The 16,718-nt window shown below is 40.3% G+C and overlaps 1 protein-coding gene across 1 annotated transcript in view; it reads left to right on the top strand.

The window, feature by feature from the left end:
* Nucleotides 1-16,718, top strand: part of PDE11A (phosphodiesterase 11A) — a 211,879-nt gene that overhangs the window by 24,238 nt on the left and 170,923 nt on the right. The window contains exon 2 of the mRNA XM_073305996.1: nt 5,971-6,129. Coding sequence (XP_073162097.1) covers nt 5,971-6,129 — 159 coding nt within the window. The remainder of the gene's footprint in view (nt 1-5,970; nt 6,130-16,718) is intronic.

The raw sequence follows: 16,718 nt of genomic DNA, 5'->3' as shown, positions 1-16,718 counted from the left end.
ATAGGCAATACTCATTTAAATGTCCACTTTAAAATAACCCCAAGGCTTCTAGTATTGATTCTGGTCATTCTTTATTCAAAGGTATCCTCTGCTAAGCTGCTGATTTTGCTCTCAGTTGTTTCATTTTATTTATATAAAATAGATCACAAGAATCTTTTGTCATGGAAATTGTTAGTCAACATAAACACTGGGGTTGCTGTCAGTTCCCCTTTTATATTCGATAAAGTTTGTGTAAATTTCATTATAAATATTTCCATTAATTGTGAGACTATATTCAGTGCATCTTTCAAAGATTTTTTTGATCATATGTGCAGTAATAGTCATCGAGTAGCGACTAGTCACACGTACAAAGGCAGAGGAACCTAAAAAATCAAAGTGAAAATCCGGACAGTGTAGCAGCTGTGGGAGGCCTTCTTTTAACAATGTACTGAGAGAGACATGTCTTCATTCAGTTACCAATCCACAGAGAGAATGCGTCTGTATATGGTGAGGAGCCTTATGGAATGGTGCAATCCCATTCTTGGTTTAAAGTTTTACAACACTAACAGTGCCCCATAGGTAATTTAATGCAGAAACAAAAAACACCCTCCTGTTTTTACATTTGTATTGTAGTTTGTTGCAGAATTTTTTTCTCCTGTTTTTCTGTCATTTTGAGTTCAGCCACACATCATGTATTAGAGCTGCTGCACACAGCCAGCGAGTCATTTCTTAATGAGGAACTGTGGCTCATGCAGCTAACATGGGAGGAGGGTTGCCAAGAGGGCAGAGTACGTGAAAACTGAAATGGGTCCGAGGGACGAAGGGCTGCTTATACCGTACCAGTACAGTCCCTTAATGGAAACCAGCAAGAATTGGGGGAGGGATTGCACTTCTGCCTTCACATGAGCTGTATCCACCTATTTTATAAATACTAGTGGTGCATTTATTACAACCTGGAAGACTCTTCCCCAGTCTTTCAGTCTGTAAAATCAGCCACCATTAATATCCATTCCCACCTGCAGTTGACAATGGACTTTAGTGACAGGGTCCAATATTCCACCCAAGTCTATCATTTTAATCTGACAGGATGTCTTTGGAATGGTCATCTCTGAAGCAATAACAGTGATGTGCTGCCAGTATTTTAACATTAGGGACCCACAAAAATGATCTGCCCCCCTTCCCCCCCCAAATTCTCATAAGTATGACAAAGGAAGGAGGCAACACTGCAGTGGCAAAGAAGGTGCATTTTTCATTTTGTAACTTATTCCTGAAAAATATCTGAGTGTATTGAGGTCATAGCAGTGTAATTTGCTTGTGTAATTTGATGTGGGTAGTGGGAGTAAAAACTGTGTAGTGACATTGGGTCGGGAAGGGAGACATCCTCAGAATTTGTCTTTTTTTTTTAAAGTTCCTGCCATTTGGTGCAACCTGGTTCATGCAAAAGGCAAAATAGTTGCTTTTCAGAAATACTTTTATGAGCTCTAGTATTGTCAACTCTGTTAGGAATGATTTAGCAGTGCAGGGGGGAAGACAGAGAGAGCTTAATCAGAAGTAAGAAAATGTCAACCTTCCCTTCAGTTTGGTGGCAGAGTTTTAACAAGAGTCCCCTGGAAGCTCGCAAGAGCTCCCTTCTACAAAAGAATATTCTGATTAGGTGAACACAGTTCTTCTGTCAGCAAGAAATAAATCTCCATCGAGAATCTACTCCAGTGTATGGACTAAATTAGAGACTGCTGTAGTCTGATCCAGCCAGGAAAGAAATATCCCATGTTTTACAATTTTTAAACCATGGCATGGTCATGTGGCAAAGTTCTCTGAAAGTTCAGGCACAACAGCCATATTTGGGAAAATTCTAGATTTAGATGAAGGAAGAATATTAAGAATAAGAAAGAATAAGATTTGAGGTCTGTGCAAATTGATAAATCCACCTGAGACCTGAAGATGCTGAAGTGGGGAACTGAATGTGCTGCATGATTTAATGTATTGCAGGTATGACAAACCTTTAATATTAATTTTTTTGGTTTCTGTCCATCAGACTATCATTTCTGATAGTAATTATATCAGAGTTCCAATTTCTTAAATTCTTCCATCTATGAAAGCTCAATTTTTTATCAAAGTACAATAGTACCGATGGCACAACTTTATTTTTATCCCCAAAGTGTGAAATTCATTTCCCTTTCCTAAAATCTGAATTATCAGGCTTTATGCAGGTGGCGTACACAATGGTTGGACGTGGAAGAATCAACCCACTTCCCAGGGGTCGGGTCATGGGACACACTGTCTTCTAGGACTACTGCTTCACATAGTTCCCATGCCATTTATGGGGGAGTTAAGAACATAACTTTGCAACTACACCACTTTCTGCAATCACCTGTGCAGGACTGACACAGACCCCTTAGCCACAGTATTCAGGGAGCACATATGTACCTGCTCAGCCTTACCTCAAGGCATAAGATGACATGGAGAACCTTGTGTGGGTCTATCAATGGGGGCAGCCAAGAGTCTGAGAGGGCTGCCCCTGTGGCAGCTGTGGCGCCTAGCAGTAAGAGTCCAAGATGCCTAGAAACACAAATCCAAAACGGTGCCCTCTCCCTGCTGGCACTCCCTAGCGGTAAGAGTACCATAGGGCTGTCCTTTCTCTGGGCAACAGTGCCTAGCGGCAAGAGTATCATAGGGCCACCCTCTCTCTGGGCAGCAATACTAGTGGCAAGTGCAGGGAGGATAGGGGAACCTGGGCCCACCCTACTCCACTGGATTCTGAAACCAAATTATCCTGATGCAGGATTCAGGTCTTCATGTCCCCAAAATGCATCACCTGGGTCGCTTCCTACCCTTAGGCCCACCTTGGGCATCTCCTCTGTTGGCAGTGATTTGGCATCCCCTTCAGTCCCTGCAGTCAATTGGTTCCCCGCGGAGTAGTCAGAATACTTTGCCTTGGCAGTCTGGAGTGTCTTGGCAGCTCCTCTGCAGGAGGCATGTCCAGTCTCCTCCTCAGCCAGCCCAGACTGAACTGAGCTGCTTCCTTTTATATGCTCCCTCCACCAGGATCATATCCAGCAAGAGAAAGGGGGCGTGGCCTCTTGGGACCACAACAGTTTGTTAACCCCTGTGTTGCCAATGTGGGATTGATACACCCAGTTACAGGGTCTTCTGCACCTGGATGAATTTTTTCCAGCTTGAATTTAGCTTTTCCATAAAGGAAAGGAATTCACACTACTCACATGTAAGTGCTAAATACAGTGTAGCATAATGTCTTTTAGTACCAACATTTTACATTAGTATGATTATCAGTGAATTAATCTTGTTGTCCTATGAGACCAGAAATATAGTTAAATGTACTAGATAATTCCGATCTATAGATTTTTTATTATTCCTTATATAGTGCCAAAATGTACTCGGCCCATTACAGACAAATCAGAAGTCAAGGCCCAGCTCTGCAGAAGTTACAATCTGGATATGCACTGTAAATTCTAGATGGAAAAGTCTAAATAAATTTAAATCTCTGCTCTCCAAAAACATTTGATGTTGTGTTACAGATCCCTTTAATCCCATTCTGAATATTAGATCTCATGTAACATGCCAAAATTTCCTTAATGTACCAAATGTAATGTGAAAAAAACCAAAGATGATTTGGGCCAAAACTAGCAACTTCCATCTTTGGGGAAGAAAAACCATGCACAGGCTATTAGTGAAGTACCCAGTATGCATACACAGCCTAGCACTATTAATTAGATCTTTTATCTTCATCAAATAACTCCTTCAGAAAGAATGTTCTGTACAGTGATTATTTTGTAATAAAGATTAAACTTTAGTTGGTTTATAGACACTTAATATTGTCTTCCTAATTATATTTGATTCACAGTTCTTGTTACATCCCTGTAGTGAGGTACTGTGGATGTGCGCTTTGTGTCTGTTAATTTCTTTTATATGTCCAAGTATTTGTACCACACCCATTACTGCTGTATCTGAATGCCTCTTGGAGACAGTACTGTGTGTTCACCATTCTGACCCCACTTGGAATGGGAACAAAACAAAGCAGTTCTACCTTGTAGAAAAAACAACAACAAATCATAAGCCATAAAAACAATTCTAAGCTCTATGGAATTATATGAAATTTCAGTCTTGAAAGTTGAAGTCTTCTTCCAGTGCTGTGAAGTGACAAATTTTATCAGAGATTTAGCTCTCATGTACATTCCTTTTTAACGGGGATTAGTGAACATGCTTAGCTTAGGTAAATAATTAATAGTACAAAAATACTTACAAATATTTTGGCATAGATGAAATTTTAGCATTTGATTTTGATATATTTATTGTTTAGTATGCTGCCTGTTATTTGAATTTTTGTATTACTTGGATTTAAAAATAAGTCATACCTTGATTTATATCATCCTGTTTTGAGAGGTCCCTTCTGTTCATAATGTAGCTTCAGGTAAGCATTAAATACACCATCCAAATTTCTCAGAGAAAGTACACATTTTATATGATTTCCTCTGGGAATTTTAAATGTACTCTTATTAATTTTATTCAGTTTATGATCTGGCAATTATATACAAGCACTTAATAACATAGAAGTTCATGAAATCCTAGGGTATAAAAACTAAATGTCAGTGGATTGATGAGAGTGTGATTTAATACTAAAAATACATTTATATAAACCAGGTATTTATTTATATTAAAATGGGAACGGAGAATGTAACACAGAGTGCCTGATCTGCATAAAGTAAACATAAATAAAATGGCAAGAAATTAATTTTGCAAATTGCTTGAATAAATAATTACTAGTTGCATGTAATGCTTAGGGGTGCATTTTCACTGTAAAGATTCAGTCACACTGCTCCCATTAACATTAATGAGAGTTGTGCTGTGAAATCCCGGCACTCTACACTGAAAACATACCCCTTGGAACTCTACAAATTAAAGGGAAAAGGAAGCCAATTAATGGATACTGTTTTAAGTCCATTCAGGTGAATAAGGTATTTGCCCCTACATTTTCAGTGCACTGCAGAGGGATTTGGTTGGGCATTAATTGTGGCTAAAGCCCTAGGTGCCACTTTGAAAATATTGGTAGCTAATCTTACATTGGTGAACAACTGTTCTGTTCAGATGGTCTCTGTTTCATAACTCATAATGCAGTTTGAATATGGCAAGCTGCAAACAGAAGCTTAAAGGGCCAACTTAAAAATGGCACTTCAGTCTGACATTTTTTACCTGACATGGTTACATATAACAATTACAATAAATTTACTATAAATTAATGAAATTAAGAGAAAAATATTCAGGGCCTGATCCTATGGAAGGCAGAGTGAGTGAATCACAGGAGTACTCAATTCTCAAGCACATTGGGGATCACTGAGGAAAATGAACCCAGAATGGTGAAAGCTCTTGAGGCAGAAGGAGGGAGTCAGAACACCCTCTTTCTTCTTCAGAAGAGGAGGAGCAGGAAGAAGACAACAGCTCCATTTTTGTATTGGGAGATGAAAGAGAGGTAATTCATTCTGAAGCAAGGTCAAATGAGCAAGAGAGAAGGAATATAAGGGGATGTTGGAGTAGAAAGAGATGATGCTTCTGGCTTCCTTCTCAAAGGCATATCTCTGCTCTACTGTTACAAGCTTTTCTCTTTAGTGCTTCTTATGTTTTCTTCTCCTGCTCTCCGCTTGGGGTCTTCTATTCTGCTCTTTAAGGACGAAGTCAACCCCTGTATCCTATTTTGAGTGCTTAAGTGGTGCATAGGTCTTGCACTGACCCGCTGCACAAGGGTGTATTATACCTAATACTTGGAACAGCCTTAAAAGAAAGATTATCTCTTGCACTATATTAACTATGGAAAACAACAATTAGGTATGCTATGGTAATAGGGAATAAGGTACCAATATAATGTCACTGTTAAAAAAAGACATTGAGTGAAGAAGATATTCAGTGAACTTCTCTCCTTGAAGAAAACTCAGAAAAGTAAGATACACATGTTAATACTTCCCTTATTTCCTTGTGTAGGATCGTCGCTTTAATGATGAGATTGACAAACTGACTGGTTACAAGACAAAGTCATTGTTGTGCATGCCCATAAGAAACAACGACGGAGAGATTATTGGTGTTGCCCAAGCAATAAATAAAACTCCTGGAGGTGCTCCTTTTACCGATGACGATGAAAAAGTAAGCTTATTTATTTTGTGTGCTTCATTCCCCTGGTAGCTCGAGAGAATCTTCCCACTATTAAGGATCAATTCTCCTATTTTGTGAGAGGAACCCACACCTTATTAATAATGAATGAACTTTTTCTCTGTGGTAATAAGATCACATCGAGATAACTTGCTACCTACCTCTGTTTCTCATCTATTTATTATAAGTTTTGGATGTATTCATATTGTAAGATCAGTTTGTATTTTGCTTCAACGATCTAGACAGGCTTTCTAATTGAGAATCTGTTTTCTCAACTCTTCCATAAATGTCTAGGTAGAACTAATAACAAAGTGTTTCTCTCCCAATCTTGTGATGAAGTAAATATAATTGTAGCCCCACAGAGGCAAGGAGCTCAATGCTAACTGTTTCTTATTTCATGAGGTCAAGTCCTAGTGTTCCACTATTATCAGTTAGCGTTTTTCAAGAAAACCAGAGTTCATGTATATGATCTTTCATTTACTTCATAAAGACTTGATGTAGGAACGAAAAATCAAATGCTATTTTTTTTTTTATGTCTGGCATCATCACCACAGTTGATGGTACATTGTCTCATTATGTTAACCTGTGATTCCAGAAAATATGATTACCCATAATTACTGATACAAAATTAACAAAAATATTTCAGGGCTTTAGATGCCAAGAACTTAGCAGAAATATGAATGGCTTTTGAATAACACATATTTGCTTAGACTATTTAAATTTAATCAGAATAATTGCTTTAAACAGCCATATTAAGTTGGAGGGCATTTATTATTAATGATCTATTTATCTTACAGTAAATTTTGTCTTTTTGACATGATTCTAGGGCTATGTTTATGCTAGACACTGTTTGGGCTAAGATTTCCCAGTACTGCTATCATTGGTTCAATGCTACTGATGGGAGCACTAGTAATTTAGGATTCTAAATGGTATATTCTGGGTGGTGGACAGGATTCTAGGTGGCTAGTGTTTTAAGAATCCTGTAACCCCACTCAGCAAGTCTTCATGACATTGCTCAAAATGCCAGTGGCCACCAGGATTTTGTCCGCACTAGTGATAGCAGTGGTGGGAAATTTCAGGAACAATTTCCTAGTGTAGACAAGGCCTTAGAGAGGGAATGTAAAGGTTAACAAAAAGGTTCCTGCTTGTTAGGCAAGATGTGTAGTTTAGTAGTATTACAGAGAGCAGATTTAAATATACAATATTTTAATGCTAGAGGAAGAAAAAGTCATTTTTTGTGGTTTCTATAATATAGCTGCAGACCAAACACACTCCATTGTACATCTAGCGATACATATTGATAATTCCTTCATGAAACTGTCTCCATAGATTTCAATTTTTGGAGTTGCGTGGACTCAAGATTGTTTAAAATGTAGTAGTCTAGAAGGTGCCTTATGTTTTGATATGTGGACCAAGAGGCACCCACTGACAACTTTTCACCCTCATTAGTTTCTGTTTTTCCGTGTCGATGGTTCACCATCCCTCAGTGTTCTCAGTGGGACTGAGGTCATAAAATGCCTACACAGCCTGTGCAGGAGACACTTTAGGCTGCTTTTAGCAAAGATGACCACTGCCTCCGATTTTTCCCAAATGGAATGAAGCCAAGCTTACCTTAGGGGAAGGTGACACCCACTTGTGCTGTCTGGAGGCCGAGGGGAACACTGTGAGGATCAGGTGAATTTGCAGGGACAGAGGGCAAGAAGGAGAAACTGTGTGCCTGTGCAGGGGAATGTGGAGCATAGGAGGGAGTTCAGGGGCTGGAGAGAGAACTGGGGGTGGGGGTGGGTAAAAGACTGTGAGTGGAAAGGGTGAGAAAATATGGGGGGTGCATGCAAATGAGAAATCTGTGTGAGAGCCTGGCCGAAGATGTGAATGGTTCAGAAGAGTGGGTGGGATGTAGAGGATTAGAAGGCAGGCAAGTTAGTAGAAAGGGATGAAGTGGGATAAAATAGCAGCTAACCCAATAATGGGGTGGTGTGTGTGTATTTCATCAGGATCAAGCCAGCCCCCCCGCGCCATCCACTGGCTGTGGTACAGAACATGCCCTGAAGAGCTTATTATCTAGAAATGTTGAGTATTCTATGGTTGTGCCATTGGTAGCATAATATATGTGTTGACATTACTGTGCAATGACAATAAGAGGAAGTATTGTATTTACCGCAGGATAAATAATAATGTCTTTTGTAAAGAAAAATTCCTGCTTCCTTGACTTATCTCCTAAATAGGTGGTGATGGTTTCTAGAATGAAGAATGATATGACATGAGTGAAATGAATTAGGAAACTGAAACTAATATAAGTTTTGTACTGTGTGAAATGCTGCATAAATCAAAAATGATTTCCAGTAATTGTGTGTAAGTACAGTACTGTATGTTTCCCTTTTAAAGTCAGTGTTGTTTGTTCATTATTTATAATAAATATAAAATATATGTCTAGAGTACAGTGCACAGCAATAAAATTGTTGATGCAAAAAGGAGTCATCCTAAGTACTGCTGTGTGACTAATGAGGATAATAATATAATATGAATAATGTCTGTCGCATCAGTGTCTTTGATTTGGTGTGTATGGGGTGTAATTAGAAACTTATTGCCTTTCTGAAGTATCTTTATGTGACGGAATCTTATGGCAATCCAGGAGGGAAAATGTAAACTAATAACTGGCTAGATATTAAAGGTGAGAGAGGGAGGAATAGCTGTTATTTTTGCAACTGATAATAGCTGTCAGATGCCTGCTATCAGAAACATGGATGAACAGCAATTTCTCTGTATTTCTGAGAGATTATTGGCCATAGTACCTCCTTGCCACCAGATGGATACAGTCCAGCAGATATGTTGAATGACATCAGTTTTGTGAACCAGGAGCTTGTTTGTTATCAGTCTCATTTGTTTTCCTCTACAGCAGATGTAAGTGTACCCATTTTGTTTACTTTGTTTTAAATTTCTTTCAATTTTATTTTTAATCTTGTGCCTATTTTGAGCTGACTGGCAACTCTTGGATTAAACTTCTGGCTTTGGTTTTCATTCAGATTCCATTGTTTTGACCAGTTTGAAAAACTGGAATTTGGACACCAATGTTCTAATTTAAGACAAGATACAGTAAGTGAGTACAACAACCAACAGAAGGAGTGAAGGATAGAGGAGGTTAATCATAAAATATTTCCATTGTTATACAGCTAACAATATGCACAATTTGAAGGTTCCAAATATTTTAGAGATATGTGTCTTTAATTTTTTTAATATATAAATATCATTTGCCACTGGCTGCACCTCACCTTAACCACCACTAGTTATGTTAGTAATTTTATATACAGGAAACCACATAAAACATTCACTGCGATGGATGTATATACTTGAGATGTACTGCCGGTTAGTTGCTTTCCTTGCAGTGCAGGGGAGTGATAGGAAAGAGAGCAACATTCCTGTCTTCATCAGAAGCACCAGATATGGCAAGAAGGAGAAAACATTCCAGCTCTGCACTGAAGATAATTTTTCCTCATGTGGCAATCTTACAAACTAATTTTTTCCCCCCTAGGGGTACATTACAAAAAAACACAATGTGTCTGAACAAATGATACTACAATGCTCTAGTTCTTTAGACAAAGATTTTCAGAAGTGACTTGTGACTTTGGGGGTTCAATTTTTGGGTGCTCAACTTGGGATACACTCTGAAAATTGGGCACCTTTAAAGTAGGTACTCAGCCCTTTTTCAAAATCAGGCTCACTTAAAGTTTCACAAATTTAGCAACCATCGTTAGAGGCAAAATTGCTATTCATTCTTGAAAATCTTGGCCATATTGCATAAACTCAATAAACATACCTTATAAATCTTGCCGTATATGTTACAGTGCTTAGCCGCAACTGAATTAAAGAAGCAACAGCTGCTTGAAAAAATCAACTGCAAGGATTTTGTTTTGTTTTTTAAAAGTCTCTAATCAGTCTCCCTTTTGTTCACAACCATTTTTGTGGGAGCAGATTGTTCCTGCATAAAGGGAGTTGCCCTTTTAACATCTGGCCTATAATTTTTGATGTTACGTTTAATCAATAGTACATACAATTATCCATAGGTACAACTGGCAAACTATCAACTTCATGAATGTGAATTGTGTATTGGATATAGATGGTTGTAAATATTTAATACCAATTTCTTGGATTCTACCATTGTATTTGTGTTCAGTTTTTTGGCTATTAGATGTCATGTAAAATCAGTGTAAGTTGTTTATTTCTTATTTGCTAGCTTTTTACTAGTCATTTAAAAAAGCATTAGAATTCTAAGACAGTATGTCAGATCTCTTCAGGAATACATTAAAGGGGCTCCCTCACACATAGACGCAAAGGAAAAATAAATGAAAACATAATTGGGAATGTCCCTAAATAATGTCCTATAATAGAGCTTAGATTTCATGAGGTCTAGCAGCCTCTCTGCTGGAGCTCTTATGCTGTTCTGTTCAAATCTTCTGTGCTCTTCAGTTTCCTCAGGCAGTGGTAACCTCAAATACACACATTTACGAAGCAACACAGAGTACATGAGATTTCGAAAGAACATTCTGCATGGTTTAGCATACAAGCTTTGTTATGGTATCAACAAAGGTAGGGGGACTTGTTAAAGTTGAGGAAGAGAACGGGGAAGTATTTTCCTGAACTTTAAATGTTTCTAAACATTTAGGTGATTCACAAGAAAAAAGGAAGGTGTGCAGGCTAGTTCTTGCTTAAGAATTGGTTTGCCCATTCCTAGTTTTAACATATTGGATTCCAGTATGCAAATGAACTAAATTCAGCTATATGATGTCATTGTTCCTGAAAATGAGATTTATCATAATATTCTTAAAATGAAACTGTAAAGAAACAACCCCACATAACAAAGTATGTTTTTCCCTTTCATGTTTTTTTTTCTCCCAGAATTAAATACCGCATTTAAGAAAGTCTTTTTCAAAACCTGATGACTAAATTGTGTGATGAAATGACATTTGTGGCCATTAGTGTCTTGATTCGATAGAAAACAATTATATTTTTTAATTAGAATTAACTAGATGCTAGTATTGTTTTTTGTATTTTTCTTAGTTCTTTTCAGAAAGTTGTTAGCAGCAGATAAAATATAACAAAATTTGTGGAGTTATTAAAGCCCCTAAGGTGCAACCAGGTTTATAATTTGCAATATGTAAACTAGTGGAATGTTATAACATCTCTCTGAAAATGTAAAATTCTGTTTTCATAGCAAATGTTCAATTTCCTATTTCTGTGAAATCTATGGCAGCTGTGAGAATACTATAGCATTAATAGTGTGTCAGAGTGAATTTTCCATACATAATGAATGTTCTCCAGTGAACAATAAATACATTTCTTTCCTTTGTTGAGGTAAGGTCCCAGATCCTTTACAATGGGTACTTCAGCCTGCTTTGGGCTTATGGGCAGAACCAGACCTGTCAGTCACTGGCAACAGGAGAATATCCCACCTCCTGAAATTTCCTCTGGTGTTTTTGGCCTCTTCAGTGACCAGTGCTCAGCCAGAGCTCCTGGCTGCAGAGCAATTCTAATTTTAATATTGATAAAAAGTAGATTAATTTGTGTGCGAGAGCATGTTTATTACATTTGTAAGGCTGGAGGGGAGGCCAGTACCTTTTTATAGTGTGTTTTGTTGTGTTTTGTAACTTTTTAGGAAAAGAGGCTGACATTTACTACTTTTACTTACTTTCATAGTGGTTTATAGTTGATATTAAATTAGAATTGTAAAATTTATTTTCCAAATATGGAACAATGGATTGCCTGAGAAGGCATGGCAAGAAACAAAGCATCTAAAAAGATCTCTTTACCCTGTTTGTATTTCTGGTATTGTCCTGGTATAAACTTTGCACATTCTAGACATTAGTAATCATAAGTATCTGGTGAGAGACTCATCCTAGCAAAAGTTTTAAAGTCTATGATTTAGAATACTGAATCCTCCTTTATGTTCATTTCTAGTTTTCTAAATAGTCTTCAGATGTTACGTCAAAATAAATCAATTATTGCATCAAGGAAATGTAGAGGATAGTAGCAATCGCACATTCATTTAAACTAGGGGCCCAGTTCTCTCCAGCCTTGACATCCTCCTAGACTTACAGGAGTGAAGCGGGTGCAGGAGAATTGTGGGCCATTTCCAGTTTGGTCTAAATACTGTTTTACTTACTGAAAGTTACTTAGTTACTAAGTTACTGAAACAGCACGATTTGGCTGTTTGTACGGTGTTCACATATTAAGCACTGCATATTGTTACCTATCAACTCTGTGTTCTTGGGGAACTAGGGCGCAGTACTAGTACTAGTACTCACGAAAGACCTCCTCTCCCCTCCCCCCAGCCTCTGCTTGAACCAAAGCCGATCAGAAGACTTACAAAAAGCAATGAAAAGGCAGTAGAAGACACACCTACGAAAGTGCTTCCAAATGGTAACAAAGTCATATGCTCCCCACTAGCTAGAAACAAAGGTCACTTCATCCCTCCACAGTTTGGCTTGGCTACACTTGCAAGTTACAGCACAATAAAGGAGCCCTGGGCGCCCTAGCTCACTCCCCGTCCACACTGGCAAGGCACGTAGAGCGCTCTGTCTCTGCAGCTACAGCGCTGCTGGTACTGCACCTCAGCGTGTGGAATAACGTTCGATGTGCCCCTGCTGGAGCGCCATGGCGCCAGTGTGTACGCCCTGGTCTGCTATTGCTCTGTGATCGGCCTCCAGAAGTATCCCACAATGCCTGTTCTAGCCACTCTGGTCATCACTTTGAACTCTACTGCCCTGCCCTCAGGTGACCAACTGTCAGACCCGCCCTTTAAATTCTCTGGGAATTTTGAAAATCCCCATCCTGTTTTGCTCAGCCAGGCGTGGAGTGCTCTCAGCGAATCTTTCCAGGTGACCATGCCTCCACATGCCAAGCGATCCCCAGTATAGAGCAATGGCGAGGTGCTGGACCTCATCAGTGTTTGGGGGGAGGAAACTGTCCAGTCCCAGTTGCGCTCCAGCTGCAGGAATTAGGATATCTTTGGGCACATATCAAGGGACATGCTGGAAAGGGGCCATGACTGGGACACACTGCAGTGCAGGGTTAAAGTGAAGGAGCTGTGGAATGCCTATGGCAAAGCCCGAGAGGCAAGCAGCTGCTCCGGTGCTACCCCTGCGACCTGCCGTTTTTACAAAGAGCTGGACATGATACTTGTGGGCGACCCCACCTCCATGCCGAGGATACAATGTCATGCACAAAGCCAGCCACAATGTCATGCACGTTACCCAGAGTCACGGTTCTTCTGAGCAGGATGCGATTAATGGCCCTCCAAACTTGCATCAACGCTATTCCAATGGTCGACTTCCCCACTCCAAACTGGTTAGCGCCCGATTGGTAGCTGTCTGGAGTTGCCAGCTTCCAGATTGCAATAGCCACCCACTTCTCCACAGTCAGGGCAGCTCTCAATCTCATGTCCTTGCTCAGCAGGGTGGGGGTGAGCGCCTCACACAGTCCCATGAAAGTGGCTTTTCTCATCCGAAAGTTCTGCAGCCAAAAGTTCTACAGCCACTGCTCGTCATCCCAGACTTGCATGACGATGTGATCCCACCACTAAGTGCTTGTTTCCTGAGCGCAAAAGCGGCGTTCCACGGTGGTGAACTGTCACTTTGGATCTTAAGGAATAACTCGACTGCTAAACGTGATGTGCTGGCGAGACTCATCAGTATATTCCTCAGCAGTTTGGGCTCCATTCCCGAGACCGAAAGGGAAGACATAGCGCTCAGTACAAAAACTGTTGAAAGATGGCGCCAAATGTGGACGGAAGCAAAGGGAATGCTGGGATGCGAACTGATGCATCGCGGGGCATTGGGATAGGGTGCCCCGCACTCCCCACCCCTTTCCCACAAGCCACAGCACCAGAATGGGAAGAGGTGCTCTGTGGGATAGCTGTCCACAATGCACCGCTCCCAGTGCTGCTGCAAGTGCCGCAAATGTGGCCCCACCAGTGTACTTGCAGCTGTCAGTGTGGACAGACTGCAGCGCTTTCCCTACTGCGCTGTACGAAGGCGGGTTTAACACACAGTGCTCTACATCTGCAAGTATAGCCATGCCCTGAGATAATATTTTGTCAGGTATTTTGAACCTGAAGTCACTTCTTGACTTGAAAAGAGTGTTCAGCTTTGGAGCTAAGAGCCATGGAGTATGACTCTTTCATAAGCTTCTCTGACTGGCTGCTGCTGAAACATTTGAATCTGCTTAGCTTCCCACATACTTTACACTCACTATTCCCTTTGTTTTCACCCATCTCACTGGTATTCTGCTCTGCTGTACTGAAACCAGGTATAGGAGAGGGACTACAGATTTTATACCAGAGACCATTTGTAATGTCTATGATATTAAATCATATTGGATAGGCCTACTGGCAAGATCTTTCTGCTAAAATAATTGGTAGTACAAGAGTTAGCCATATTGATATTTAAATCACATCACTATGCTTCAGAGTCAGCACTACACTGAGATGACGGGGGAATTGTCAAAGTCCAGGGCAGTTGCACTTGTATTTCCCCTCAGTACTCCATCAGGGCATCTACTCTCAGGCTTCTGGCTCTTCTGACCATTGCCTCTCTTGAATGGAGACCCAGCTCGCTCTCCTTTGTGACTGGACTGACTAGTTCCCTGCCTTCACTGTGTTATTCCCAGCAAAGACAGACTGTCTAGGTAGGCTTGCTAGCTTTCTCTTCTGAGAAATAGTGTAATTGCCCCAGTTATAAGTAAGGCTAAGATTTTGTCACACATATTTTTAGTAAAAGTTACAGACAGGTCATGGGCAATAAAGAAAAATTCATGGAAGCCTGTGACTTTTACTAAAAATATGCATGACAAAATGGGGAACTGCAAGGTCCCCACACCACCCTGGGGGTTGGTTCGGTGCTGTGAGGTCCCCCCACTACCCGTGGCTCCCAGCTCCAGGGCACCCGTGCCGCCTGCGGCGGTTCCCAGCTCTAGGGCACCCACGCCACCTGTTAGCTTCTGGGACCCCCACTGCCCAGAAGCTCTGGGCTTCCCCCACCACCCACCCAGTTATCTGACTAGAGACTCAGGAAGACACCATTACACTGGTTTACATTAAGAGGGCTTTCTTCACAACCCCATAAGAACTAGAGAGGTTAAGCTTTCATTTATAAATATAGTAAAATCTGCAGAAACGGTGGGGCCACAAGCCAGCTGCAAACTGAAAGCCACAGATTATACACCATTGCTTGAGATTATATGGGCACTATTTACTGTCATGTTTGGCAGTTTGTGGGAATAGGCCTAGCTGTTGTAAATACATTACAAATGATTGTGGTAGCCCTAACATGGGAAATCAATACCCTTTCTTGAGAAGTGTTGTACAGAATGTAATAGCATTAAGTAATTATGTCCATTAGGATATTTAGGAACATTAACAGAGAAGCAGCTCTGCTTCCTTGTTTATTGCTTGGCAATTCAGTATCGTTCATTTTATCAAAATTACCCTATGGATTCTCTTAATGTTCTTGTTTTAGTAAAATTCCAAAAGAGTTGTGAGAAGGATCAATTCACAGAGACAAAAAAAAAAAAAAAGTTAAGAATTTAATCAAGTTTTCAGCTGCATTTAGGGCTAAATCATACTAGTAAGGGGATCTGTGGGTGTTTCTTCATATTGTCTGCAGATTTTGAAGCATTCAGATGGTAACAGAAATCATTCTACATTCCCCTGTGCCTGCTGTGCAGATCAGAGTGTTGCAGATCTAGCTATGGGAAGAGTTTCCAGAGCTGTAAAGCTCAAGCACATGGTCAGTCTTATAGTATTATTGGTTCAGGAGGCCTTGTTCTTGCAGACAAACATGGAATGGGTTCCTTAGTTATTTTTCTGCTTGTATTTATTCAGCATATTTTCCAAACTGGAACTAAAGTTACCTCAAGCATAGTCTTCCAGCTCAAACAGAAAAGTAAGGCAATAATAATTAATGCAAAAGGTTGTTCTACAATCTCTTAGTGAATTGAGGAAAATATTACAAAGGTCAGAAAACTCCTTTGCTTGACTTCTATGTAGCCATATTTACTATCCATAGGGATACAGAGGAGTAGTCTAGAGCAGTGGTTCCAAAATTTGTTCCGTGCTTGTGCAGGTTTGGCCGATCGCGGCTCCCAGTGGCCGTGGTTCGCTGCTCCAAGCCAATGGGAGCTGCTGGAAGTGGCACGGGCCAAGGGACATACTGGCCGCTGCTTGCAGCGGCTCCCATTGGCCTGGAGCAGCGAACTGCGGCCACTGGGAGCCACGATCGGCCAAACGGCGGACGCGGCAGGTAAACAAATTGGCGCGGCCTGCCAGGGGCTTTCCCTGCACAAGCGGCGGAACAAGTTTGGGAACCACTGGTCTCGAGGTCTCAGAAAAAGGACTATAAGCCCCAAGTTCTGATCCAAGTTGTGACACCAGTGTGGCCTTGAATAAGTCATTTAGCCATTCTGTTTTAGTTTTCCTGTCTATAAAATGAAGATAATACCTATCACTCATGAATATTGGAACAGTTTACCAAGTTGGTGTTTCTATATTCTTTTGAAGATGACAAATGCTATTAAGAAGAAGAAACAGTAGC

The sequence above is a fragment of the Lepidochelys kempii genome, chromosome 11 (genome assembly GCF_965140285.1).
Source record: "Lepidochelys kempii isolate rLepKem1 chromosome 11, rLepKem1.hap1, whole genome shotgun sequence".
NCBI lineage: Eukaryota > Metazoa > Chordata > Testudines > Cheloniidae > Lepidochelys > Lepidochelys kempii.
This window is presented reverse-complemented; position numbering and strand designations above follow the sequence as displayed.